The 25903-nt window shown below is 44.6% G+C and overlaps 2 protein-coding genes across 8 annotated transcripts in view; both read left to right on the forward strand.

The window, feature by feature from the left end:
• The window catches only part of Heatr5a (HEAT repeat containing 5A), a 106843-nt gene extending 93034 nt beyond the window's left edge, over positions 1-13809 (forward strand). For all 7 annotated transcript variants that reach the window (XM_027416306.2, XM_027416310.2, XM_027416309.2 and 4 more), the window contains 5 exons: positions 147-419; positions 4406-4630; positions 9152-9306; positions 10577-10790; positions 12013-13809. In XM_027416306.2, the coding sequence (XP_027272107.1) occupies positions 147-419; positions 4406-4630; positions 9152-9306; positions 10577-10790; positions 12013-12317 (1172 nt within the window). In that variant the 3' untranslated portion in view covers positions 12318-13809. The remainder of the gene's footprint in view (positions 1-146; positions 420-4405; positions 4631-9151; positions 9307-10576; positions 10791-12012) is intronic.
• A 2412-nt stretch (positions 13810-16221) lies between these two features.
• LOC100764637 (eukaryotic translation initiation factor 1) lies at positions 16222-16597 on the forward strand. The gene has a single exon (XM_027416323.2). The coding sequence runs from the start codon at positions 16237-16239 to the stop codon at positions 16576-16578; it is 342 nt and encodes a 113-aa protein (XP_027272124.1). The 5' UTR covers positions 16222-16236; the 3' UTR covers positions 16579-16597.
• Positions 16598-25903: the final 9306 nt, after the last annotated feature.

A 25903-nucleotide genomic window follows, 5' to 3' on the forward strand; every position in this document is an offset into this window, starting at 1 on the left:
TTTAACATAAGAACTGCTTTTTCCCTCAGCTTTTCACACTTAACACTTGAGCCACTAAGTAATTGCCCTTCCAGAAATGAATAAAATTGTCATCTACCTGACACCAAACAAGCAGCTTTTCTCAAACATTGTTCCCTGTCTTTTAGTTGATGATGGGGCTTCTGAAAAGGAAACCCTGCCAGAGTTTGGTGAAGGAAAGGACACAGGAGGACTTGTGCCTGGGAAGTCGTTGGTCTTTGCAACCCTGGAACTGTGTGTCTGCATCCTCGTTAGACAACTCCCAGAACTAAACCCTAAATTGACAGGTGGCCCAAGAGTAAAAGCTGCAAAGCCGCAGACCCTGTCAGAGGAAGGAAGTAAACTGGTCACAGCTGCCTTGGTCATCCTTGCTGAACTTCCTGCAGTGTGCTCTCCTGAAGGTAAGCTGTGCAGTGTGGTTGACCCTAGAGCAGTGTTCTCAACCTTCCTAATGCTGCGTCCCCTTTAATACAGTTCTTCATGTTGTGCTGGCCCCCACCAGAAAATTGTCTCATTGCTATTTTGTTACTGTTATGAATGGTAATGTAAATCTGATATGTGACCACCCCCAATGAGTCTGTGATCCACAGGTTGAGAAACACTGCCCTAGAGGCAATAAATGACCTAGTTGCTGATTATTTTCCCATTGAATGACTACAGACCCAAACCTTTGAGTACTTTTTATAATCCTGTAAGATAGCTTTACAGTCTAATATAATTGGTTCCACCAAAAAAGGCAAAAGTGAAGTACACAGCAAAAATGATAGATGAATGCACTTTCTGTGATTGCTTTATTATTCCAGTTCTAAGCATTGAACTCAGGCCTGGGGCATGTGAGGGTGTGCCTTGACCATCTCTTTAAAATATTGTCTCTAGCTGACAGTATATTAGAGCAAGTAGTAGTGCTTGGCCGTTTTTTCAGTGTATACTATCTGGTGGATAGTTCTGACTCCGTGATGACAAATTTGTCATGACGCCCTGCTCTGTTGCAGACCAAATCCATTCAATTCTTTCAAATAGCTTTTAGGGCTCTGTAGGCTCTGCTGAATCCACTGCGTCCCAGAAGGCTTCCTATTCATCTTGTTGTTTGCAGTCATTCTCGCTTTCTGGGAGCTGAAAGGACCTAATTCTGGGTCAGAGAGGCCCACTCTGTCACCACATATGCACTGCTCAGAGGGCAACTATTTGGGAGTCGGTTCTTCCTGATTTGTTTGGAACAGTGAGCAGTGTCTGTTGTTTCTGCCGCTATAGTGCATCCTGTGGGTAGCTGATCTGCAGCCTCCCGTCTCCCCATAGGGGTGTTAGAATTACACGTTCACCATTATGTCCAGCTCTTGTTATGGTTCTAGGGATTGAGATCAGGTCATCAGACTCTACAGCCCATAGTGCACGGAGCCAGATTTTTAAAAATACTTTCTTTCTTCAAAGTTCAACTCCAGTCTCACTGTGTCAGAAGTTGTTTCCCTAGAAACCTGCCCATACTGAGTTTTCTTTGTTCATGTATATACCTTATTTCTATATGAAAATCTGTACCTTTCTCTAACATGTAAATACATTATATGTAACTATTGCATATAAAAGATAATATATGTGTAGATGTATCTTATTTCCAACTAAAATATGTATTCTGTACAAAATCTAGCACAGGAGCTGAGAAGATGGCTCAGTTGGTAAAGTGCCCATTGTGCAAGCATGATAGCTGAGTTTATATCCCCAGAACCCTCATAAAAGCTGATCATGACAGTGCATACCTGTAACTCCAGTGCTTCGGGCGAGGACAAAAAGATTGCTAAAGATCATTAGGCAGCCATTGATGAGCTCCAGGTTCAGTTGGAGACTGTCTCATAAAATAAGGAGGAGAGAGAAGATATCCAGTGTGATTTGTGGGCTATACATGAACCTGGCTCACACACACACACACACACACCAAAGATATTTTTTTAAATCTGTCACATAGTGTTAGTAAAGGTTCTTTCTACCAAACCTGACAACCCTGAGTTTAATCCCAGAACCAACTAATTATTGCAAGTTGTCCTCTGACCTCTATATGCACACCACAGTGTGTGTGAACCCCCACACATAACAAAGAAATAGAAAAGATTGCTTATTTCAAAGATCTGAGGGCTGGGCCGTGGTGGCATACACCATTAATCCCAGAATTCGGGAGGCAGAGGCAGGCATTTCCGAGTTTGAGGCCAGCCTGTTCTACAGAGTGAGTTCCAGGACACCTAGAGCTACACAGAGAAACCCTGTCTAGGGGGAAAAAAAAAAAAAGGTAGGCAGACAGAGTTTTGCTAAGTAATAGCCAGGAAAATTAAGCTTTTTTTTCCTGGTACTATAGGGCTTCATGGTTTTGAGATAGGTGCCTGATATGCCTGTCCCCACTCCCCCGTTTTGTTGTTGTTGATTGTTTCTTTGTTTTACTTACATTTGGAGACAGGATCTCACTAACTTGCTTATGTTGGTCTTGAACTTTGTCTCCAGATCAGGCTACAGAATGATTCTGATACCTCAAACTTAAGTAGCCTGTGCCACCAGGTGTGGCTTCCATATTAACATTAAACTTAACAATTGATTTCAACTCTTTAGTGGCTATGAAACTTTTGTTTCTTTTTTGTTTTTGTTTGTTTGTTTGTTTTTTATTTGAGACAGGGTTTCTGTGTGTAGCTCTGGAGCCTGTCCTGGAACTTGTTCTGTAGATCAGGCTGGTCTCGAACTCACAGGATCCACCTGCTTCTGCCTCCGGAATGTTGGGATTAAAGGCATGCAATAACACCACCTGGAAACCTCAGCAAATTTTATAAAGGAAAACATTAAATTGAGGTGGCTCACTTACAGTTCAGAGGTTTAGCCCATTATCATCATGGCAGTGTGCAGACAGACATGGTGCTGGAGAAGGAGCTGAGAGTGCCAAATCTTTATCTGCAGACAGCAAAAGCACCTGTGTGCCGCACTGGGTGTAGCCTAAGTATAGGAGATCTCAAAGCCCACCCCCACAGAGACACACTTTCTCCAACAAGGTTATACCTCCTAATAGCATCACTCCCTATGAGCTTATGGGGACCAAATATAGTCAAACTACCACAATCCCCAAAACAAAAATATTGTAAAAATATTTTAAATAGGAGCCTGGCGTTGGTGGCACACGCCTTTAACCCCAATACTCGGGAGACAGAGGCAGGTGAATCTGTGAATTTGAGGCCAGCCTGGTCTACAGAGCAAGTTCCAAGACAACCTCAACCTCCAAAGCAATACAGAGAAACCCTGTCTCGGGGGGGGGGGGGGGGTAGAATAGTGGTGAAACATCACATTGTGAATATGCTTAGAGCTACTGGACTGTATACCACAAAATATAAAGATAGGCTAGACATAGAGGTACACACCTGTAATGCCAGCTCTCCAGAGTCTGAGACAGAAGAGTCAGGAGTTCAAGCCCAGCCTGGATACACAGTGATGTCCTGTCTCAAAAAGAACAGAAAAGAAATAAACTAGAACAAATGAGATTGGAAAAGCTGGGCTGTGCATGGCGGCGCACGCCTTTAATCCCATCACTCGAGAGACAGAGGCAGGAGGATCTCTGTGAGTTTGAGGACAGTCTGGCCTACAGAGTGAGTTCTAGGACAGCCATGACTACACAGGGAAACCCTGTCTTGGAAAAGAAAAAGAACAAAACAAAAACAAATGAAATGTCAAAATGACAAACAAAAATGTCAAAAGTTTAATGCTAACGTGATGCAACCAAAATAACATTTTCAGTTACAACTATCAGAATTTGATCCAACTATAAAAATCTTAATTGATGGGGAGATGGTTCAGATGATAAATGGATTGCCTTGAAAGCTTAAGGACTTGAATTAGATCCTAAAAAGCACATTTAAAAGAGCTGGGCATGCTTGCACACATTTATAGTCCCAATACTAGGAAGGCAGGGAAGGCTGGCTAGCCAGTGTGACCCAGTGGACAACCCTCAGGCTAATGACGCTCTTTTTTTTTTTTTAATTTAATTGAGTTACTAAATTATAATTTATGGGAAATGCTCTAGGGTTTTTTCTGAGGGTGATGTTTTGGAGGATGAGTTGGTGCTACAGAATGAACCCACAGCACGTGGGCAACAGTGCAGAAGAGCTGTGCTCTGAGCCCAGACGAACACAGCAAACACTGGAAGCCTCCAACACTGCTTTCCTCCTTGACAACTTAACTTTTTTTTCTAGTTGCATTTATTTCATGTGTATGGGTGTTTTGCCAGAACATATGTATGTGTACATTCCTGGTTCTCACAGAGGTCAAAAGAGAGCATTGTCTCAGGTCTTCTTTCTGCAAGAGCAACAAGTATTCTTAGCTGTTGAAAACATACCTGCTGAAACACAATTTTACTTCTATCTTGCAGGAAGCATCTCAATTCTCCCTACTATATTGTACCTTGCAATTGGAGTCCTCAGAGAAACTGCTGTGAAGTTACCTGGGGGCCAGTTGTCCTCAACAGTTACAGCTTCCTTGCAAGCTTTAAAAGGAATCTTAACTTCCCCGATGGCCCGAGCAGAAAAGAGCCATGCAGCTTGGACCAGCCTCCTCCAGAATGCTCTAGCAACTGTGCTTGACTGTTGGAGTCCAGGTCAGCAAGTCTGTTAGCAGGTTTTAAAGGGAGAGGCAGGGCCTTTGTTTTTAGGCTAAGCTATTCAGTTGATCATATTGGTAGTCTCACCTAGAGACAGTAGCGTGGGCCCAGTGGGTGTGTAAAGTGTTCAGATAGACCTTACCCGGTACTTGTCCTATTTACAATTGGCATGATTCATTCTGTTTGAGCTTGTGCAGGAAGAAGAGGACCCAAATCATGATGGGAAGAAACTGGGAAGAAGTCAGTCACAAAAGCTTAAGAAAAGAAAGGCAGTGGCACAAGCCTTTAGTCTCAGCACTCGGGAGACAGAGGCAGGTGGAGCTCTGAGTTCAGAGGGCAGCCTGGTCTACAGAGCAAGTTCCAGGACAGCCAGGACTACACAGAGAAACCCTGTCTCAAAAAGCAAAAGAAAAGAAAAAAAGTAAAACAGGAGCATAGTAGAGTGTAGAGCAGGGAGTGCTTTGGTCCAGATGAGAGCTAAAGACAGAAGTTCAGACAGGCTCCTCTCGGACAAACAGACCTTGGAAGAAGTACAGATAGGGTCAACGTATTATTGTTGTTTTCCCAGAGACACACAGAATCATGCTGTGTAGCCCAGGATTGCTTCGAACTCAGCATTGACCCTGCTCCCTAGTGCTGGCACTGCAAGTCCATGCCATCACCTGGCAAGGTTTGATTTTCAGAGCCCCACTAGTGAAGGAGGAGGTGGGGAATGGGCAGAGTCAGGATTAGAACAGCAGGATGGAATAAAGTACAGCACAATTTAAATAAATTTACAGCATGTTTAAATCATTAACCTCTGCCAGCATCAGGGAGGAAGAGGAGGTAAAGATGGAGAAGTATTAGTTTTATGTTGTCCATCATAAGAAACTTCCTTTTGTTTGCAGATACACAGTATGTTTGGTCTCAGTTGTGTATCAAGCCAGGACTCTCATGTTAGACCAACTATTAACATAAATTAATAGGAGCTGATCATAAACAGTAAACGTTTGCACTGTAACAGGTCTTCTCCCAGTTGGACCTGATGCTGCCTTCCTCCCAACATTTGGCAGTAGAAGCAGGAAAATCTGGAGTTCAATGCTATCCTTAGTTCAGGGCCAGCCTGGCCAGGCCAGACCCTGACTCAGATAAACAAACAAACAAAAGAACCTAGTAACATAAAAGAGAAAAACATTTACTACCTGTTAGTTTCTGAGGCCCAGGACTTGGCCTCTCATGAAGTTAGTACTAGGACATTGGCTGGGCTACAGCTAGCATATTGGATTCCAAGATGACTCAGTAAGACAGCTGTTGGCAAGGGACTGTTCTTTACTGCTTGGGCCTCAAGAGAGGCCTACTGCTTAAGCACACTTTTCATCCATCCCCAGTAAATACAGGAGCAGTAAAGGAGATTAGGAGAAATGGGAAGAGGACAGTGTTTGTACTGAAGTAACTAGCTGAGTGTGCTACAGATAACCGCTGGACAGGAAGCAGGAGAGCCCCTGGAGCCATTGTATTTTCTGGAGTCAGACTGTCTGCTTTCCAGACTTTGGGTGTCGTGGGCAAATGACCACATTGCTGTTTCTTACAAAGTGCTGCTGCCGGTAACAAATGCCTGGCTGGTACAGGGCGCTCAGGCACTCTCTGTGTGGTTCACTGTGTTACCTGTGTGCCAACTCACTCCTCCGTGAAATGCCCTTCTCTGCACCTCCCACCTCGGTTGTCAGCCTCCGTGGTCACCTCAAGACTCCACCCACCCAGAGTCACTTATCCTAAGTCACTGTCTAGGGCGTTTTGAATGGTTTTGTTTTTTATTTGTGAGCTAGGGTCTCATGTAGCCCAGGCTGAGGTTGAATTCTCTTGCAGAGGATAGGCTTGAATTCCAGAGGCTTCTGCCCCAGCCTCCCAAGTGCTAAGTTTATAGGTTTGAGCCACCGCATTCCTCCTTTCTGTAGTTTTGTTGTTGTTAGTTTTGATTTGGTTTGGTTTGGCTTTTCAAGACAGGGTTTCTTTGTGTGCCCTGGCTGTCCTAGAACTAGTTCTATAGACCAGACTGGCCTCAAACTCACTAAGATAAAAACTGCAGGCGTTGGTGGTGCAAGCCTTTAATCCCAGCACTCAGGAGGCAGAGGCAGGCAGATCTCTGTTACTTCGAGGCCAGCCTGGTTTACAGATCAAGTTCTAGGACAAACTCCAAAACAATACAAAGAAACCCTGTCTCAAGGAGAAAAACAAAACAAAACAAAACTGCAGGGCTTGTCTCTTTTTTTTTTTCTTTTTTTTTTTTTTTGGTATGTTTTTATAGGCATGGACCTTGTTAATGGCTGAACCTAAATTCTTTATTTGATCCCCACTTGATAATGGAGTTGTATTCTCATTACCTGAGAGGGCTGGCTGGCACATGGTGTTTAAGTACTGACAGAGTTACTATGACTGATGCTACTGTTTATACATGTCATTTGTTTGTAAGTAATAACCATCTAGTGGGCTGGGTATGTACTCAGCTGATGGAGTATTGTCTGACATGCATAAAGCCCTGGATTCTCTCCCAGCACTGCACACACTGGGCATGGTGGCTCAGCCTGTGAGTCCAGCACTCAGGAGCTGCAGGAGAATAAACAGCAGCAGCCCCCACATAACAAGTTGGAGGCCAGCCTAGGCTATGTGAGTCCCTGTTTCCTTATTTTGTTGTTTTGATTCATGTCACTTGATCTTAGCCAGAAGCCCAAGAAGCCAAAAAAAAAAAAAAAAAAAAGACAAAAAACTTAGTAAGTTGAGTTTGCCACCTTTCCTTTTGAAAATAATCCATAGCTCCTTCATTAAAAATATTTAATTAGAATATCACTTTGGAAGATGAAGGTAACTTATTCTAATAGAAAATGGTTCACACCTATAATACTAATCCAAGCACTGGGGACTTGGACAGGAAGACCACTGAAAATTTGAAGCTAGTCTGAACTGTGTAGTGAGGTTTGGCCAGCCAACATGTATGAAGACCTGGATTCAGTCCCAGGAACACATAAACCAGGTGTGATGTTATACACTTGTAATCCCAGAATTTGGGAAATAGAGGCAGAAAGATCAAAATTTCACACCTTTAATCCCAGCACCCAGGAGTCAAAGGCAGGCAGACCTCTGAGTTCAAGGCCAGCCTGGTCTAGAGAGCAAGTTCCAGGGCAGCCAGGACTACACAGAAAAACCTTATCTCAAAAAACAAAACAAACAAACAAAAATTCAGGGTCACCCTCAGCTACAAAGCAAGTTGAAGACCCTGCCTCAATAAAAGAAAAATTCATTTCAGAAGAGGGCTGGAGAGATGGCTCAGAGGTTAAGAGCACTGACTGCTCTTCCAGAGGTCCTGAGTTCAATTCCCAGCAACCACATGGTGGCTCACAACCATCCATTATAAGATCTGGTGCCCTCTTCTGGTGTGCAGATATACATGGAAGCAGACTGTTGTATACATAATAAATAAATAAAATCTTTAAAAAAAGAAAATAACAGAAGAGTGACGAAAGCACTTCCATTGCAGCTAAAGCAGTGACCACAGACTGTGTGTAGTCATATGTGTGCACCACTAGCCCAGCTGGGCATGAAGAGGAGCAGGAAGAAAAGAGTTCAAAGGGTAACATAGTCTGTCTCAAAAACAAAACAAAAAGATCACATCTTAAAGAGCTAATACATGTGAAAGCCACAAGTAGCATGTATCTAAATGTGTAAAAGTTAGCTCATGCCCCACTTAATATGAGCAAACTGCAGATAGACTTACATGTCCAAAGTCAGGCGATCTCAAATGTGTGTTAGTCCACCCCCACTACACACACCTGAGAGGTTGAAACCTAGAGCCTTGCGTGTGCCAGGAAGTCCTCCACCACAGAGCTGCTTCCCCAGTTCTCAGGAGTTTGAGGGTTTTTTTTGTTTTTGTTTTTGTTTTTTGTTTTTTGTTTTTTTTTCCTGAGGCAGGGTTTCTCTGTTGTGTAGCTTTGGAGGCTGTCCTGGAACTCACCCTGTAGACCAGACTGGTCTTGAACTCACAGAGATCTACCTGCCTCTGCCTCCCCAGTGCTGAGATTAAAGGCATGCGCCACCACTGCCCGTTACCTCAGGGATTCTTTTTTTTTTTTTTTTAAATATTTCATTTATTTACTATATATTCAACATTCTGCTTCCATGTATATCTGCACACTAGAAAAGGGCACCAGATCTCATAACGGGTGGTTGGGAGCCACCATGTGGTTGCTGGGAAATCAGGACCTCTGGAACAGTAAGGAAGCCAGGCGGTGGTGGCACATGCCTTTAATCCCAGCACTCGGGAGGCAGAGCAGGTAGATCTCTGTGAGTTCGAGACCAGCCTGGTCTACAAGAGCTAATTCCAGGACAGCCTCCAAAGCCACAGAGAAACCCTGTCTCGAAAAACAAACAAACAAAAAAGAGTCTGTAAGGAAGAAGAAAACAACAGTCAATAAGCAAACTACAGAGAACTTCACAGAGATGCAGCAGTATATATATAATCCTTCTAATGCTCATTTTTCTCTTCAGTTGATGGAGAACATCAAGAACTTGATGAAGTCAGTCTGCTTACTGCCATCACGGTATTTATTTTGTCTACCAGTCCAGAAGTGACAACCATCCCCTGCCTTCAGAAGCGCTGCATTGAGAAATTTAAGGCTGCCCTAGAGAGCAAAGACCCTGTGGTAAATGTCTTTTAGTAGAGAGCTGTTTCGACTTGCAGACTTTGTCTTTATGATTGTCGAATGTACACTGTGTTTTGTGATCTTGCTTGCTCCTACGAAAAGTATCCAGAGACTGGATTTGTGGTTCAGTAGGTAGAGTGCATGCCTAGCATACACAGGCCCTGGGTTTGATCCCTGGCACTATATAAATCTAGCATGGTAGTGTAGGCATGGAATCCCAGCACTCGGGAGGCAGAGGCAGGCGGATGTCTGTCAGTTCGAGGCCAGCCTGGTCTCCAGAGCAAGTGCCAGGATAGGCTCCAAAGCTACACAGAGAAAACCTGTCTCAAAAAAAAAAAAAAAATTAAACAAAACAATAACAAACAAAGAAATTGGTGTAACTTGCCAGGAGTTGTGGCTGTACCTGAAATCACAGCACTGAGGACACAAAGGTAGGAGAAATACCCATGGATCCAAGGCCAATCCCATCTACATAGGATGTGACTGTCAAAAGCAAGGAGAGATGGCTTAGCAGTTAATGGCACTACCTGCCTTTCCAGAGGACCAGAGTTCAGTTTCCAGCACTCACAGTGACAGTTTACAGCCATTTGTACCTCCAGCTCCAAGAGGCCTGATGCCCTCTTCTGGCTTCCATGGACACTTCACTCCTGTGCCCATATCCACATACAGAAGCACATACATACACATATGGCTATAGCACAGGGGGTTTTTATGATCATCTGTAGATTTCCTTTAAGGAAAAAGTAAAATAAGAAATGATAGATTAAACTAAATGTTTGTTTTTTTGTGTATTATAAAACTAGTTTGGAGCCCATACTCAGAAACATTTCTTATTCCCAAAGATACAGAAATTAGATTTTCTCAGGGGAAAAAAATAATAATACTGGTGCTTAAGATACTAACTCAGTTTAAAGAGGCGACATGTGGATGAGATGTGTAGTTGTTTTCCTTTATCCTTTTGTCCAGCTTGTCAGTGGCTACTTGCTCAAGCTGTGTAACAGACTCCAAGTGGTAACTGACAAGTGATGACACATTCTAAGTATGGACAGATAGAGTCCTTAAAACCTTTAGACTGTGACATGTGGACATCAGATGTGTAGAATTTTAGTGTAAAACATTTTCTGAAAGCAAAACTTAAGTTCAAATTTGTCTCTGTTTTATAAGTTTGGGTTGTTTGCGGGGGCAAAAAGTTTGCAGGAACCTTTGTTCTCTATTTACTTGTTCTAGGGGCTTTTTAGATTTACAGTTTATTCTTGTCTTGCCCCATTAGGTACAAATGAAGACCTACCAGCTCCTACATTCCATTTTTCAGTTTCCAAATCCGGCCATTTCCTACCCATACATTTACTCCTTAGCATCCTCCATTGTGGAGAAACTGCAGGAAATAGACAAGAGAAAACCTGAAGACACTGCCGAGCTGCAGATCTTTCAAGAAGGAATAAAAGTCTTGGAAGCATTGGTCACCATTGCCGAGGAACAGCACCGTGAGTGTCAGCACCTAGTCCTTGCTCTCTCCCCAGTGTCCATAATCACACTGGGTCTTTTTCACTTTCAAGCGCCTGGGGCAGCAGGATCTCTTGGGGCTGAGGGTTTGTCAGGGCCTGTCTCAAAATCAATAGACAAGGCCGGGCGGTGGTAGCGCAAGCCTTTAATCCCAGCATTTGAGAGGCAGAGGCAGGTGGATCTCTGTGAGTTCAAGACCAGCCTGATCTACAAAGTGAGTTCTAGTACAAAGTGAGTTCTAGGACAGCCTACAAAGCCAGAGAGAAACCCTGTCTCAAAAAAAAAAAAATAGACAAACGAAAAAGATCACCACGTAGGCTACAGGGTAAGACTGTCTTAAAAAAGAAAAGGGCAGGGGAATCTCATGGGGCCCAAGCCTAGATGAAGAGCTACAAGCAGTTAATAACTACTGAGTACAGTTGGTCTTCCCTAGAGATGAGCCCCTTAATTGGTTATCCAAAAGCAAGTGGTCAGCACTAAAAATCATACATATGAGCAACATTAAATCGACTCAGCAGGTTGTGCTTATGTAATATTTTTTACGTACACACTCACACGCAACAATAAAAAAAAGAGATCATAAATTTGAGAGTTGGGGACATGGGAGGTGCTAAGAGGAGGAAAGAGAAATGATGTGAATATAGGAAACATATATAAAATGGTTTAATTTTTTAAAAAGAGAGCTGGAGAACTAGCTCAGCCAATAAAGTTCTTGCCTTGCCAGAACTTTATTCAGTCATCAGAACCCGGTAATCCCAGCACTCAGGAGGTGGAGATGGGAGAATAAGAAGTTTTTGTGTCATCCTTGGTGAATTTGGAGCCAGGCTAGTCATAAGAAAAGAAAAGGCTAGGGGCTGGAGATATGGCTCAGAGGGTAAGATGACTGCTCTTCCAGAGGTCCTGAGTTCAAGTTCCAGCAACCACATGGTGACTCAACAACCACCTGTAATGAGGTCTGGTGCCCTCTTCTGGTGTGCAGACATACATGGGGGCAGAATTCGGTATACGAGAGAGAGAGAGAGAGAGAGAGAGAGAGAGAGAGAGAGAGAGAGAGAGAGAGAGAGAGAGAGAGAGAGAGAGAGAAGGCTGGGTGGTATGTTGGTGAAGGTTGCTTGTAGTCCCAGTGCCAAAGAGTCAGAAACAAGTGAAGAGTGTACTTGACGCTCACTAACCTCCCTGAACTGGGCCCTTTCTCACCCGCAGGCTCTCAGCTGGTGGCCTGCCTTCTGCCTGTCCTCATTTCCTTCCTTTTGGAGGAGAATGCTCTGGGATCAGCAACCTCAGTTATGAGAAGTCTGCATGACTTTGCTTTGCAAAATCTCATGCAGATAGGCCCTCGGTATTCCTCGGTGTTTAGGAACGTCATGGCTTCATCTCCAGCCATGAGAGCGCGGCTGGAGGCTGCTGTAAAGGGCAATCAGGAAAGCGTCCGAGTGGAGCCGCCCTCTAAACATGCCAAGAACCTGGGCAGGAACTCAAGCATCCAGTTAAAAACTAATTTCCTGTGATGCTGCTCTTCTGGAACACTGGGCACTGAATTGTAACACTTGCTTGTCTCCTTGCTTTGGAGACAAAAGTGAAAACCTGAGACAAAAGTGCACTTGGAGATCCAGCTGATTGTTCTAATTTCAGGAGTGATTGAAACTTAACATTCTTGCTAATTTTGGTTTTGTTTTGTTTCCATTGACTAAGATCATGGAACTGCCAGAATTCTTGCCAGGCATTTCAAGAAAGTGCCAAAGATCCCAATTTACTAAGTAATCCACTGCTTTGAGAATGAAGGGATTTCCTCTAAGGGTCCGCACGTTCAACTCTGACAGACGTCAGTGTACTATGAAGTTATCGACATTCACCCCATACCCCAGCTGCTAATGCAAATCCTGCCATAGGTCATTAGTAGTATTAAACTTCATCCATTTCTCAAACAACATAAATGATTAGAGCTGGGAAGGGTTCCTGAGGAGACTGAGGCAGCATGGTCACCAAAGTTCTGCGCCAGCCTGGACTACATAGCAAGTTCCAGAGCATCTAGGACTATGTGATAAGACTTCTGTCAAAAAATAAATTAGTTAGCAAACAAGCTAAATAATATTAATAATGCCAACAGTAAGTAAATGATTGGAATGCTGTTTAAGAACCACCTCTAGCCAAGCAGTGGTGACACACGCCTTTAATCCCAGCACTTGGGAGGCAGAGGCAGGCAGATCTCTGTGAGTTCAAGGCCAGCCTGATCTCCAGGGCAAGTTCCAGGACAGCCAGGGCTGTTATACAGAGAAACACTGTCTTGAAACCTCCACTCCCCCCAAAAAAGAACCAGAGCAGATCTAGAATTACCCAGCATACACTAAGACAGACTGTTTTGGCCTCACCATATGGCTTGAGGCTGTGGCCTCGTAGATCATGACTGTCCTTTAAGTGACTATGCTGAGTGCACAGAGTGCTTTTATATAGAATAGACCATCTCCATCCTACTATTCCTCAGATGGATTTTCTGTTACCTCTCTTCATTTTGTTTGTTTTTATTTGTGGAAATCATTCATATTAAGAGCTTAATGCAGATTCATGTCTATATCTATGTGGGATTGTATGAATGTCAAATTTAGTACAACAAATTTAGAACTTCGGTGAATACAAATATGTTTTTTTAACACAGAATGTATTTTTAATATAAAAAATATAATGATAAAGTCATATTGGTTGAAAAATATCTTTGGCTGTGTTCATGATTGCTAACTTTCCCTCCACTTCAGTATTGTACTTTGTGAATTGAGCACTGTGTCAAAGCAATGCAGCTTTCTGTCCTAATTTACAAACTGCAGGGATGGAGGCCTGTTCAGAATTGAGAAGGACTGATTAGATCAGGGACTGCCTGACAGACTCTATTTTATTACGTTTGTATGTGAGTACTCTTGTAAAGCTTTCAGATTGGAAAATGTTTGACAAACTAACACTACAATCAACTTTTCTATATTACACAAATAAAGCTAATTTTCTTTAATATCCTTGTATCTTGAATTATTTCATCCAGGAAAGGTGGCCAGGTTTTCTCACAGATCTGCACCTGTCTCCCTTAACTTGGCCTTGGTTCTCTGAGCAGCCTCTGCAGCGGTTTAGCGTGCCTTCCTGTAGGGCTTAAGTGTTTGCTCCCTGTTCTCCTCATCTGAAATGCCCTCCCTCTCCCTAGTTCTTCCTGAGCCTTTGGACTCCATCTCTTTGCAGGCCTGGGCTAAGTCTTGATGACGTGGTATACCACCAAATTTAACTTCTGCCTCTCTCGTCTGTGTTGCTGTAGAGTTACTGCTACAGTGTAGTGCCTAGTGTGTCCGTCAGTCAGTGTACTGCCAGTTTACCTCCCTTTTAGATGGCTTCATCAAAGGGAGAGATTTTGTCCAATAGCCTTGCCTCTGTGCCGTCAACTACTGGCATCATTCTGAATGGTGGGTTACCACTAACAGCAGCCAAGTTGCTCTGGTGTGAGCCAGAGTTGGACTCAGGAGTCTTTACCAAGGAAAATGCAGCCCCAGTGCTCTCTGGATATAATCTATTAGTTGACTCTTGGAGGCTGTCTTAGTGACTGTTCACTTGCTATAAAGAGACCCCATGAGCAAGGCAACTCTTATAAAAGAAAGCATTTAATTGGGGGTGGGGGGATTGTATACAGTTTCAAAGAGTTAGTTCATTAACTTCATGGGAGGAAGCAGATAAGCATGGAGCTGGAGCAGTAACTGAGAGCTACCTCCTGATCCCCTGATCCCCAGAGAGACACTGGGCATGGTGTGGGCTTTTTGAAACCTCAAAGCCCACCTCCAAGTGACACTTCCAACAAGGCCACACTTAATCCAAACACCTTATCTACTGGGGACTTAAATGTGTAATATATGAGCCTGTGGTGGGTGTAGGGACTTTTATTGTTTCATCCATTTTAATTGCTTCATTTAGTTGTTAATATTAAGGTTTCTGTTTATTTTAGTGGCATAATGTTTTAAATCCATCATCTTATTTGACTGTTAAATTTTTAGATATTCAGCACTTGGGAGGCAGAGGCAGGTGGATCTCTGAGTTCGAGACCAGCATGGTCTAAAAGAGCAAGTTCCAGAACAGCCTCCAAAGTCACAAAATACAAAAAATAAAAATCTCGAAAAAACAAAATAAAGGGCTGGAGAGATGGCTCAGAGGTTAGGTCCTGAGTTCAATTCCCAGCAACCACATGGTGGCTCACAACCATCCCTTTTGAGATCTGGTGCCCTCTTCTTATGTGCAGATATACATGGAAGCAGAATGTTGTATACATAATAAATAAATAAAATCTTTTAAAAAGAAAAAAGAAAAGAAAAATTTAGATATTACCTGAGAAGATTACTGATAAGAACTATAAATGGCTGAGGACTTGAACCTGTCTTCCCCATCCCATCTATCGTGGATGCACGACAGAAACTTACAGCCTGATTTCATCAAGCTAAGGCTTCCCCCTTAGGGCAGTGGTTCTCAACCTGTGGGTCCTGATCCCTTTGGTACCTAATGACCATTTCACAGGGGTCACCCACAACCATCAGAAAACACAGATATTTACATTAGGAATCATAACAGTAGCAAAATCACAGTTATGAAGTAGAAATGAAAATAATTTTATGGCTGGGGGGTGGGGGGGTCACCACAACATGAGGGACTGTGTTAAAGGGTTGCAGCATTAGGAAGGTTGAGAACCATTGTCTTAGAGGTTTGTTCTTTCCTTGTTGAAGGGACTTTCAACAAACTATCTCAGGCAATCTCTTCTCCCCTTGTAACCAAACCCTTTCTACTAATAAAGTGGTTTATTCGATACAACCTATTGGGTAAAAGTTTGTCATAGAGATGGTTAGCATTGGGTATACAGATTCTACTAACAAAGCATGGGAACAGAATTGCCACCAACTTGTGAAAACAGTACTAAAACACTATAGAAAGGAAAGGTGGGCCTAGGTACAGTGGTCACACCTTTAGTTCCAGCACATGGAGACAGAGACAGGGATCACTGTGAGTTCAGGAAAGCCAGGTCTACACAGAAACAGCAACAAAAAGAAAATGGCTGAGGATGTGGCTCAGTTAGCAGAGTGCTGCTAGCATTCATGAAGCCCAGGGTTTAATCCCCAGCCCCACATAAACTTGATATAGGGGTATACTCCTGTAACCATAGCACGAGAGATGGAGGCAGGAGGATCAGGAGGTCAAGGGCATCCCTCAGCTACACAGTGACTTAGAGACCACTGGGAGGCACAAGAAACCTGTCTTAAAAAACAGCAAAAAGGGCCCCAGTCACTGAGCTGCCACCGAGGACTCAGCTGCCTCGCCCTGGAGCCCCCTCGATTCCCGACACTCTGTCCCCCTGCCCGCCTTCTCCCACAACCGCCTTCTGCAAGCTGTTTCCACTGAGGAAAGGAATAGTATCTTATGTTCCCAATCCAAAACCTCCATTCTTTCGACCCCTTTGCTGATGCAAGTAAGGGTGATGACCTGCCTCCTCCTGGCACTGAGGATTATATCCATATAAGAATTCAACAGAGAAACGGCAAGAAGACCCTTTCCACTGTCCAAGGGATCGCTGATGACTACAATAAAAAGAAACTAGTGAAGGTGTTTAAGAAGAAATTTGCCTGCAATGGTACTGTAATTGAGCATCCAGAATATGGAGAAGTAATTCAGCTACAGGGTGACCAGCGCAAGAACATATGCCAGTTCCTGATAGAGATTGGACTGGCTAAGGACGACCAGCTGAAGGTTCATGGGTTTTAAGTGCTTGTGACTCTGAAGCTTTGAAGGAACCGGCTTCCCTTTTGGCAGCCATAACATGTGCTTCTATGACCTTGACCTAGTCACTAGAAAGTCAGATGCCTGCCTCGTGACAAGGAACCAATCAGAAGTTAGCTGGTGGCGCTATGCTTTACGACCCTGGGTGTGCTTTACGGACAAGTGCACAGCAATGACATAGAGAGCATAGCAACCACCCTGGGAGGGCCTATGGGCCATAACAACCAGTTGACCAATCAACACAGGGCAAGCCCTCCAAGCCTGGAAGCACACCAATTGTGAGCCTGTTCGTACCCCTAGACACTCCCCTTACGCTGCCCTATAAAGATCTGTGTGCAGCAGCTTCAAACTGTCTTTTCTAGCCATCCGCCATGGTGGGTGGGTGAAAGACCCGAGCTAACATGGGGTTAGGTCATTAAATTACAATAAAGCCTCGTGCAGTTTGCAGCAAGCTCTCAAATCCGCCTGGTGATTGGAGTGACCGAGAACGTGGCCTGGGACCCCAGATACTTGAGTTTTCGGGGGTCTAACAGTTTGGTCTTGGTTTTTTTGTTTTTTGAGACAGGGTTTCTCTGTGTAGCTTTGGGGGTTGTCCTGGAACTCATTCTGTCGACCAGGCTGGCCCTGAACTCACAGAGATCCCTCTTCCTCCTGAGTGCTGGGATTAAAGGCTTGCGCCACCAACGCCCGCGTCCCCTTTGGTTTTTAATTGTAGTACTAGATTTGCATTATGAGAAAAGAGATTCTATTCTTAAACTAAAGGGATATAAAGACTCCAAAAAACTATATATATATATATATATATATATATTTTTTTTTTTTTTTTTTTTTTAATGGTGAATCAGGAGCTGGAGAGATGGCTCAGTGATTAAGCGCTTTGGCTGCTCTTCAGAGGACCCAACTTGAATTGCCAGCACCCAGATGGTGGCTCACAACGGTCTGTAACTTCCGTTCCGTGAATGTAGCACCCTCTTATGGCCTCCTTGAGTACTGCACACATGTACACAGCCTTCTGTTGTTTTTGTTTTTGTTTTGTTTTGTTTTTTTGGTTTTTTGAGACAGGGTTTCTCTGTGTAGCTTTGGAGCCTATCCTGGCACTCGTTCTGGAGACCAGGCTGGCCTCGAACTGACAGAGATCTGCCTGCCTCTGCCTTCCGAGTGATGAGATTAAAGGGGTGCACCACCAAACCCGGCTCACAGCCTTCTGTTGTTTTACTTATTTTTTACATTTATTTAGTGTGTGGCATGCATGAGCAGAGGTGAGAGGACAACTTGCAGGAAACAATCCTTTCCTTCCATTATGTAAGTCCCAGGGGTCAAGCACAGGTCTGAAGGGAGCAGGCAAAAGCTCCTTGTCCTTGGTACTGCCAATTTGACTAAAGACTCCATTTTACCTATAGGGTGAAATCAAGTTCAGGTTCCTAAGCCCTAGGAGAGCTGAGAACTTTCCAGTGGCTAACCAGCCTCCTCCCTAAACCATGGAAGTAGTCCTTAGTTCTCTAGAAACGGTATGGCTGTTCCTAACACCTGAAGGAGCAAAGGAATCTGATTGGCTGAACTGAAAGGCTTGCATCGTCTGTTGGCTGACAATGATGAACACACAAGGAAAGTCCCAATCTTTGATTCCTGATAGCTGAAAATTGTAAGTTGGCAACATTTATTTGTTAGTTTTGTGCTTGCAAACCCTGCTCCTGCCCCTGCTTGGTGCTGGGCTCCTCCACCGCTGATGCAATAAGCCAAATCAAGCCAAATTAATAAATCCAGATTTAATAAATGGGAAAGCTAAGCAGAGCACCCCCGGCGACTCTCAGGAAGTCAGGAGAAGAGAACATGAAAGCACGCGTGGCAGATCTATGGACCGCCCAAGTCTTAAGAAGCTGGTTAGACGTGATCCCCTCCGAGGGAGGGGCCGCCAATGGTGGGCTTTCTGGAATCCTGCCCCCCTCAAACTGGAGATTCCAAACACTTGGGGCTGCCAATAGAAACAAGTTTCCCGAGTCCTTGTCCTGGAGCCCTATTCAATCAGTGACTCACTTATGTGATGACTATTAAAATCTTTGGAAATCTAAATGTTGTCTCTCTCCTTCCTCAAGGTGTACACTGGGCCAGGTGTAACTCATGGGCCATCAGTAACTAATGGGCCTTTTCCCTTGAGCCGTCTACCCAGTCAAAGCCTTCTGTTTTATAATCAATCAATCATGACAGGGTAGGGGTGGAGGTAGGGGCTCCCCACTTCTTGGGCTGATAGGGTAAGTCATTTCCACATCCTCCCGGTGACTGACAAGTACTAGACACAGCATGGAGCCCAAAGCTTTTCTAAAAATAGACTGTCTAGCTTAGGGAACTGCTTTTGATTTGATAATCTACAGGCCCGTTGTGACCTAGCATCAGTGGAAACCAGTCAGGCCCACCCTTCGCTAAGGAGTGCTATGTAGCCTTGCCTGCTGGGATTTCAGGGTATGTTCTCTTCATTAACAACCATTTTGGTTTAGAGTCTTGGGGAAATTTTATGGATACTAGGTATAGTGGCTCACGCCTGTAATATGTCAGGACTTGAGAGGCTGAGGGTTGGGAGGACCACTAGGTTCAAGGCTATGTAGGAAGGCACTGGCTCTAAAAGCCCAATATTATTGTAATGTATAGATTGGGTGCTTGGTTTTTGAGACAGGGTCTCACTGTGTCAGCCTGGCTGGCTCAGAATTCATATGTAGACCAGGCTGGCCTCAAACTCACACAGCTCTCTACCTGCCTCTCCAAATGTTGGTGCTAAAGGCATGTGCCACTACCCGAAGCTAATTTGTAGTTTTAGCCAAGGTGAAAACGTGTATATAAATCTGTATGCTTAGAAGTCAGTTTTAGCAGCAAGCAGATAGCCTATCTTCAGTTCCCTTTCTCAATGATGCTATTCTAAGTCTAAACACAAGCTCTCCCCTGTTGCTCTTCTATGCCTGTTAACCACAATATGGTGCTGAGACTTGCCATGTGAAGTTAGGGATCCACCTTCCCATCTGGGTTTACTGTTCTCATCTACTGACTTAGTTAGGAATCTATTGCTGTCAGAGACACCATGACCATGGCAACTCTTATAAAGGAAAGCATTTAATTGAGGTGGTGGCTTACAGATTCAGAGGTTCAGTCCATTACCATCATGGTGGGGAGTATGGTAGAGTGCAGGCACACATGGTGCTGGCTACATCTTGACCAGAAGGCAACATTAAGTCACCTGTGACTTTGCAAGTAACTTGAACACAGGAGACCTCAACCTCCCACCACAGTGGCACACTTCCTCCAACAAGGCCATACCTACTCGGACAAAGCCACACCTCCTAATAGTGCCACTCCCTATGAGCTTATGGGGCCAATTATATTCAAACTACGGGGTCTACAAAATGTTTTTCCATGTTCGTATTTTTTGATTTATTTATTTATATTTTATGTGCATTGGTGTTTTGCCATGGGTGTCAGATCCCCTGGAACTGGAATTACAGACAGTTCTCAGCTACCATGTAGGTGCTGGGAATTGAATCCGGATCCCCTAGAACAACAAATGTTCTTCACCACTTCTCTCCAGCCCCCCATTTTCATTTGACAGTGAGATTCTCTTGAGACAGTGCGTCTGAAAACACTGGCGTCCAGCACTGAAAACATCCTCTCCCACTGCTGTGAACTAGAGTTATCTGAGTTGGGCTGGACTTAGAAGGACCTCAGAGCCACATTTAACATGCCTGTGAGAAGATTCGGCCCCACCCCCACCCCATCCCCCACAGAAGACACGTCTGGATCCAAAGATGCCTGAAACAGCACACTGCTGACCCTGTCTACACATACACCTACAATAAAGTTTAACTTATAAACTAGATTCAGTGAGATATTAACAGCAATAATGTAGACCATTTGCAATAATGTAATGGTCACTGGAGGTGTATAAATTGTTTCTGTAGGGCCAATGAGATGGCTCGGTAGGTTAAAGTAGTTACCACCAAGCCCGAGGTCATGGGTTTGATCCCCAGAACCTATGGAGTAGAAGAAAAAATGGCCAGGCGTTGGTGGCACATGCCTTTAATCCCAGCACTTGGGAGGCAGAGGCAGGCGGATCTCTGTGAGTTCGAGGCCAGCCTGGTCTCCAGAGAGAGAGCCAGGATAGGCTCCAAAGCTACACAGAGAAACCCTGTCTCGAAAAACCACAAAAAAAAAAAAAAAGAAAAGAAAAAAATGAAGTTCTGAAACTTGGCCTCTGACCGCCACAAACCAGCCATCATACATGTACATACACAATAAATAAATGTAAAAGGGAAGATTTTTTAAATGTTCATTGCATGATGGTTGATGTCTTTAATTCCAGCACTCAGAAGGGAGAGGCAAACCTGGGCGGTGGTGGAACACAATTTTAATCCCAGCCTTGGGAGCCAGAGGCAGGCGGATCTCTGTGAGTTCGAGACCAGCCTGGCCTACAAGAGCTCGTTCCAGGTCAGTCTCCAAAGCCACAGCGAAACCCTGTCTTGGGAAAAAAAAAAAAAAAAAGTTTATTCCTAGAATTTTCCTTTTAATATTCTCAGACTTGTCGAGTGTAACAAGACATGAGAAACAAAACCTGGGTGCCAGCAGGATCTACCTTACTACTTACAAAATCTAGATCTTAGGCTTATGAAGCAGAGCTAATAAATAAATCAGAATATTCAGAAAAGTGGGTGAGACTCTCTTTCCCCTTTTGTTGGGTTGTTCTGGTTTTGTTTTGCTTTCTTTGTGACAGTCTCTGCATGTAGCCCAGGCTCAAACTCCAGATCCACCTGCCTCCACCTCCCGAGTGCTGGGATCAGAGCCCAGGTTCTCATGTGACTCTTGAGATCCCAAAGACAGTGTTTCTTCCCCGTCGGTGCTTGTGTAAGCTCAGTATGCCTGGGAACTATCAAAGGCTTAGTTCATTTTTTTGGTGGTTGTCTTGGGTTTTTATTACTGCAAAACGACATCATGACCACGGCAACTCTTACAAAGAAAACATTTAATTGTGGTGGCTCGGTTACAGTTTCGGAGGTCCAATCCATTACTATCATGAAGGGGAGCATGGTGGTGTACAGTCAGACATGGTGCTTGAGGAGCTGAGAGTCCTACATCTTGCAAGCAACAGGAAGTCAACTGACTGTCACAATGAGGGAAGCTTGAGCAAGACACCTCAAAGCCCATGCCCACAATGACATACTTCCTTCAACAATACCACACCTACTCCAACTAGGCCATACCTCCTAATAGTGCCATGCCCTTTGAGTTCTCTCTCTCTCTCTCTCTCTCTCTCTCCCTCTCTCTCCCTCTCCTCTCCCCTCTCCCCTCTTCCCTCTTCCCCTCTCCCCTCTCTCTCTCTTCTTTTTCAGAAAAGATCTGTCTGTGTAGACCTGAAGCTGGATAGGTAGCCCAGGCTGGCCTCCAACTCAGACATCTGCCTGCCTCTGCCTCCCAAATGTTGGGATTAAATGGATGTGCCACTATACCTGACTGAGGAAGCAGTTTAAATGAGGATAGATTTATATAGTTTTAATGTTTTCCATTGATTTTGTGTGTGTGCATATGCACGTGCCATGGAGCCCACGTGGAGGAAGTATGTGGATAGAAGCAACCTTTGGGTTCTCTCCTTCCATCGTGGGCTCAGATCAAACTGCTTGTCAGGCTCAGCAGCCAGCATCTTTACCCTCTGAGCCATCTCACTGGCCTGGATAGTTCCTTTGGACTCATGGTTTAAGAATAATGCCCTTAGTGGCAAGAAAGACGGGCAACAGGAACACAAGGCTGCTTGTAGTAGGTCAGGAAGCAGAGAAATGGATGAAAGCGCGCTACAAACCACAAAGTCCCCAGTAACCCATTCTGTCTAGTTAATCTTCACCTCCTAAAGGCTTTCACATTCTACCCACTAGGGACAGACTACTCAATCAAATTTGGGAGCCTGTGAGGGACATTTTATATCCAAACCACGATACTCTTAATGAATGATGAAAGGAGCATTTGGTTGGAATCTCCATCTCACTCCTGTTTGATCCAGAAAGCCCCATTCCTCTCTTCCCAAACCCTGCCCTCTCAGAGAATCTCCAAGAAAGAAAAGGCACCAAAAAGCACAGTTCTGTGTTCTTGGAAGATAAGGCAGCTCCTCCCCTGAAGTCACCAGCTGCCCAAGTCCACACCCAAGCATTCCAGCTTTTGACCATACTTGGGCACAAATCCAGCCTGTAGGGGACATTCATCACACCTTCCTACAGGCTATGTAAGCTTCCTGCTTTAGTTCAGGTGTGTGACTTCTCCTGCCTCAATTTCTGGAGCTGGAAAACCCACCTGGGAATTGCTTTGCTCAAATAAACCTATTCTTTTGCTTTTTCAATTAGGCTTCATCTGGCTTAGTGTGTCAGCTGAAAAACCCATTATTGGAATACAGAAAATTCCGAATCCCATATAAATCTTTTGCCCTCTAGGAGGTGATACTTAGCTCCACCATGTAAGCATTGGTTGCACTTGGAATTGTTTCTGGGAGAGTTCATATGGGAAAGGCAGTAACATGAACCAGGAGGGAAATGCCAGACTGTGCCTCAGACAGTACGTCATCGGCAGCAGTGGCAAGCCATACTGGTATGCAATTGGATATGAGAATGGCACTTTACTTGTGTAGTCTTCTTCCTGATAGCCTTCATCCCCAGCACAGTCATGGAGAAACACTAGGCAAACTGGAAGGCCTAGTAGCACAGGCCTCTAATCCCAGATACTTGAGAGGCTGAGCCTTACAAGTTCAAAGCCAGTCTGGACAAATCAGAAGGCTGTCTCAAAGAGTCACCAGTGTTCTGGGGATACGGCTCTATGGTTGTCCTGGTTAGCTTTGATAGTCAACTCGACACAGCCTAGGACTATCTGAAAAGAGAGCTTAGATGAGATTGGCCCATGGGTATTAATTACTATTAGTTATCTTGATTATTTATTGATGTAGGAGAGCCAAGCTCTTTGCACATGGCACCATCCCTAGGCAAATGGTCCTGAACTGTAAAAGAAAGCTAGCTTTGCTAGTATAGTGGCTCATGCCTTTAGTCCCAGCACTTGAGAAGCAGAAATAGGTAGATCTTTGTGAGTTCCAGAACATTAGAGACAGCAAGGCCCTAAAAGAAAGAAAGAAAGGAAGGAAGGAAGAAAGAAAGAAAGAAGAAAGGAAGGAAGGAAGGAAGGGAGGAAGGAAGGAAGGAAGGAAGGAAGGAGGAAGAAAGGAAGGAGGAAGGAACTGGAGAGATGGCTCAGTGGTTAAGAGCACTGGTTGTGCTGTTCTTGAGGTCCTGATTTCAATTCCCAGTTCCCAGCACCCACATGGCAGCTTACAACTGTCTATACGTCCAGTTCTGGGGACCTGACACCCTCACAGAGACATGAAGGTAGGCAAAACACCAACACATATAAAATAAAAATATATAAATAATGAGAGAGAGAGAGAGAGAGAGAGAGAGAGAGAGAGGGAGAGGGAGAGGGAGAGGGAGGAAGGGAGGCTGGGCAGTGGCTCATGCCTTTAATCTCAGCACTTGGGAGGAAGAGGCAAAAGGATCTCTGAGTTTGAGGCCAGCCTGGTCTACAAATCAAGTTCCAGGACAGCCAGGGCTATACAGAGAAATTCTGTCTTGAAAAACCCAAAAATAAAAAAAGGAAGGGAAAAAAAGGAGAAGAAAGCTAACTGAGTATAAGTGGTCCTGCCAGTGAGCCAGCAAGGAGCATCTACCATGGTCTCTGCTGTACTTGTTTGGGTACGAAATGAATTCCTTGGTTGAGGTAATGTGTAGAATGGCATGCAGGCCAGCCAGTTCATGCCTAGGTTCCCTCAATGATGGGCTGTGATCTGGGATTGTAAATTGAAGTCAACCCCTGCCTCCTCTAAGTTGCTTCTTGTCACGTTTTATCACATCAACAGAAGAAAACTAGAACAGTGGTACAGCCTTTGCCCACCATACATAATGGCCCTGGATCCTACCTTTAATGCCACTAAGGAAGGAAGGAAGGAAGGAAGGAAGGAAGGAAGGAAGGAAGGAAGGAAGGAAGGACAAATAAAGTGAAACCCCTGACTAAGACACTGCCAGGCTCATCAAAAACAAGGACGGGAAGCAACCTGAACATCTGCTGCATCCAAGAGATGCCAGAGGACACAAGGGCTCCGGGTAATGTGGCCCCATCAGTGAAATAGGGCAGATCTGAGTAAAGTCTGAGCATCGGGTCAACGGTGGCGAGGGCACCATAGCAGCATGAGATGTAGCAGTAGAGCAAGCAGCCAGAGAGCGTATGAAAAAGGAAATTCTCGTCACAATTTTCTTCCGTTTCTTCTTCAGCACTAGGGAGGGAGAGCAGCGCTAAACACATGCTGGCTCTGTCGCTGAGCTATATCCCAGCTCTTTTTCATTTGGAGAAACAGTCTCCTTAAGTTGCCTACAGTGGCCTTGAATTTAGAATGGCCCTTGCCTCTGACTTTGGAGTAGCTGGAATTCCAGGAGCGTGCTGGCTCAGCACACAGGCCGTGTTCTGCGGCACTTCTACCTCACCATTCATTTTCTGTCTCCCACCTCACTCCCCCACCCCACCCCCATCCCCACACACCCAAATGCTAGGATCAAACTCAGGGCCTGGTGCATGCTAAGCAGGTGCCATACCTCTGAGCTTTCACCCCAGCTCGTGATAGGTCATCCCAAGCCCACTCTTTTTATTTCTGGTGGTAGATTTTGAAACAAAGTCTGTATAGGCCAGGCTAGCCTCAACCTTCCTAAGGAGGACTCCGAACCCTTGATCTTCCTGCTTCTATCCCCCAGCCCTGGTTTGCAGGAATTTGCCACCACACCCAACTCCACCATTCCATTCTTTAAGTACTGCCCTGAAGTCGGTGCCGAGTGCAGGCATCAACCCAAAGCAGAAAGGCTGCCTCCTAAGTTTGCTGATTGACATCATCACGTGGATTTGCAAAGTAGGTCAGCTCAGTTTCTGTTCACCTGCCTTTTCAGAGGTTTGTCACAACGGGTAACCTGTTTCAGGTCACCAGCAGGAAGAGGCGTGGTGGGATGGAAAAGGAGGTACCCCACTTCCACTTGAGGAGGAACACCCAAAACAAGTGGCAAAACACCTTAGTCACTTCCATTCTGTTCACACCACTCCCTTTAGATGGCTCACTTCCTTGGGCTTGCTCCCAAATAAAAGAGACCGAGTGCCAAAGCACTATAAAAAGTCTGTTCCCGACCCGGGGTTACCAACAGACGTTCTCCAGTTTTAATCCTCAGCAGGTCACATTTCTAATGCCTTGCCTGTTCCCTCGTGCTCGTGG

The sequence above is a fragment of the Cricetulus griseus genome, chromosome 5 (genome assembly GCF_003668045.3).
Source record: "Cricetulus griseus strain 17A/GY chromosome 5, alternate assembly CriGri-PICRH-1.0, whole genome shotgun sequence".
In the NCBI taxonomy this organism is placed as follows: domain Eukaryota; kingdom Metazoa; phylum Chordata; class Mammalia; order Rodentia; family Cricetidae; genus Cricetulus; species Cricetulus griseus.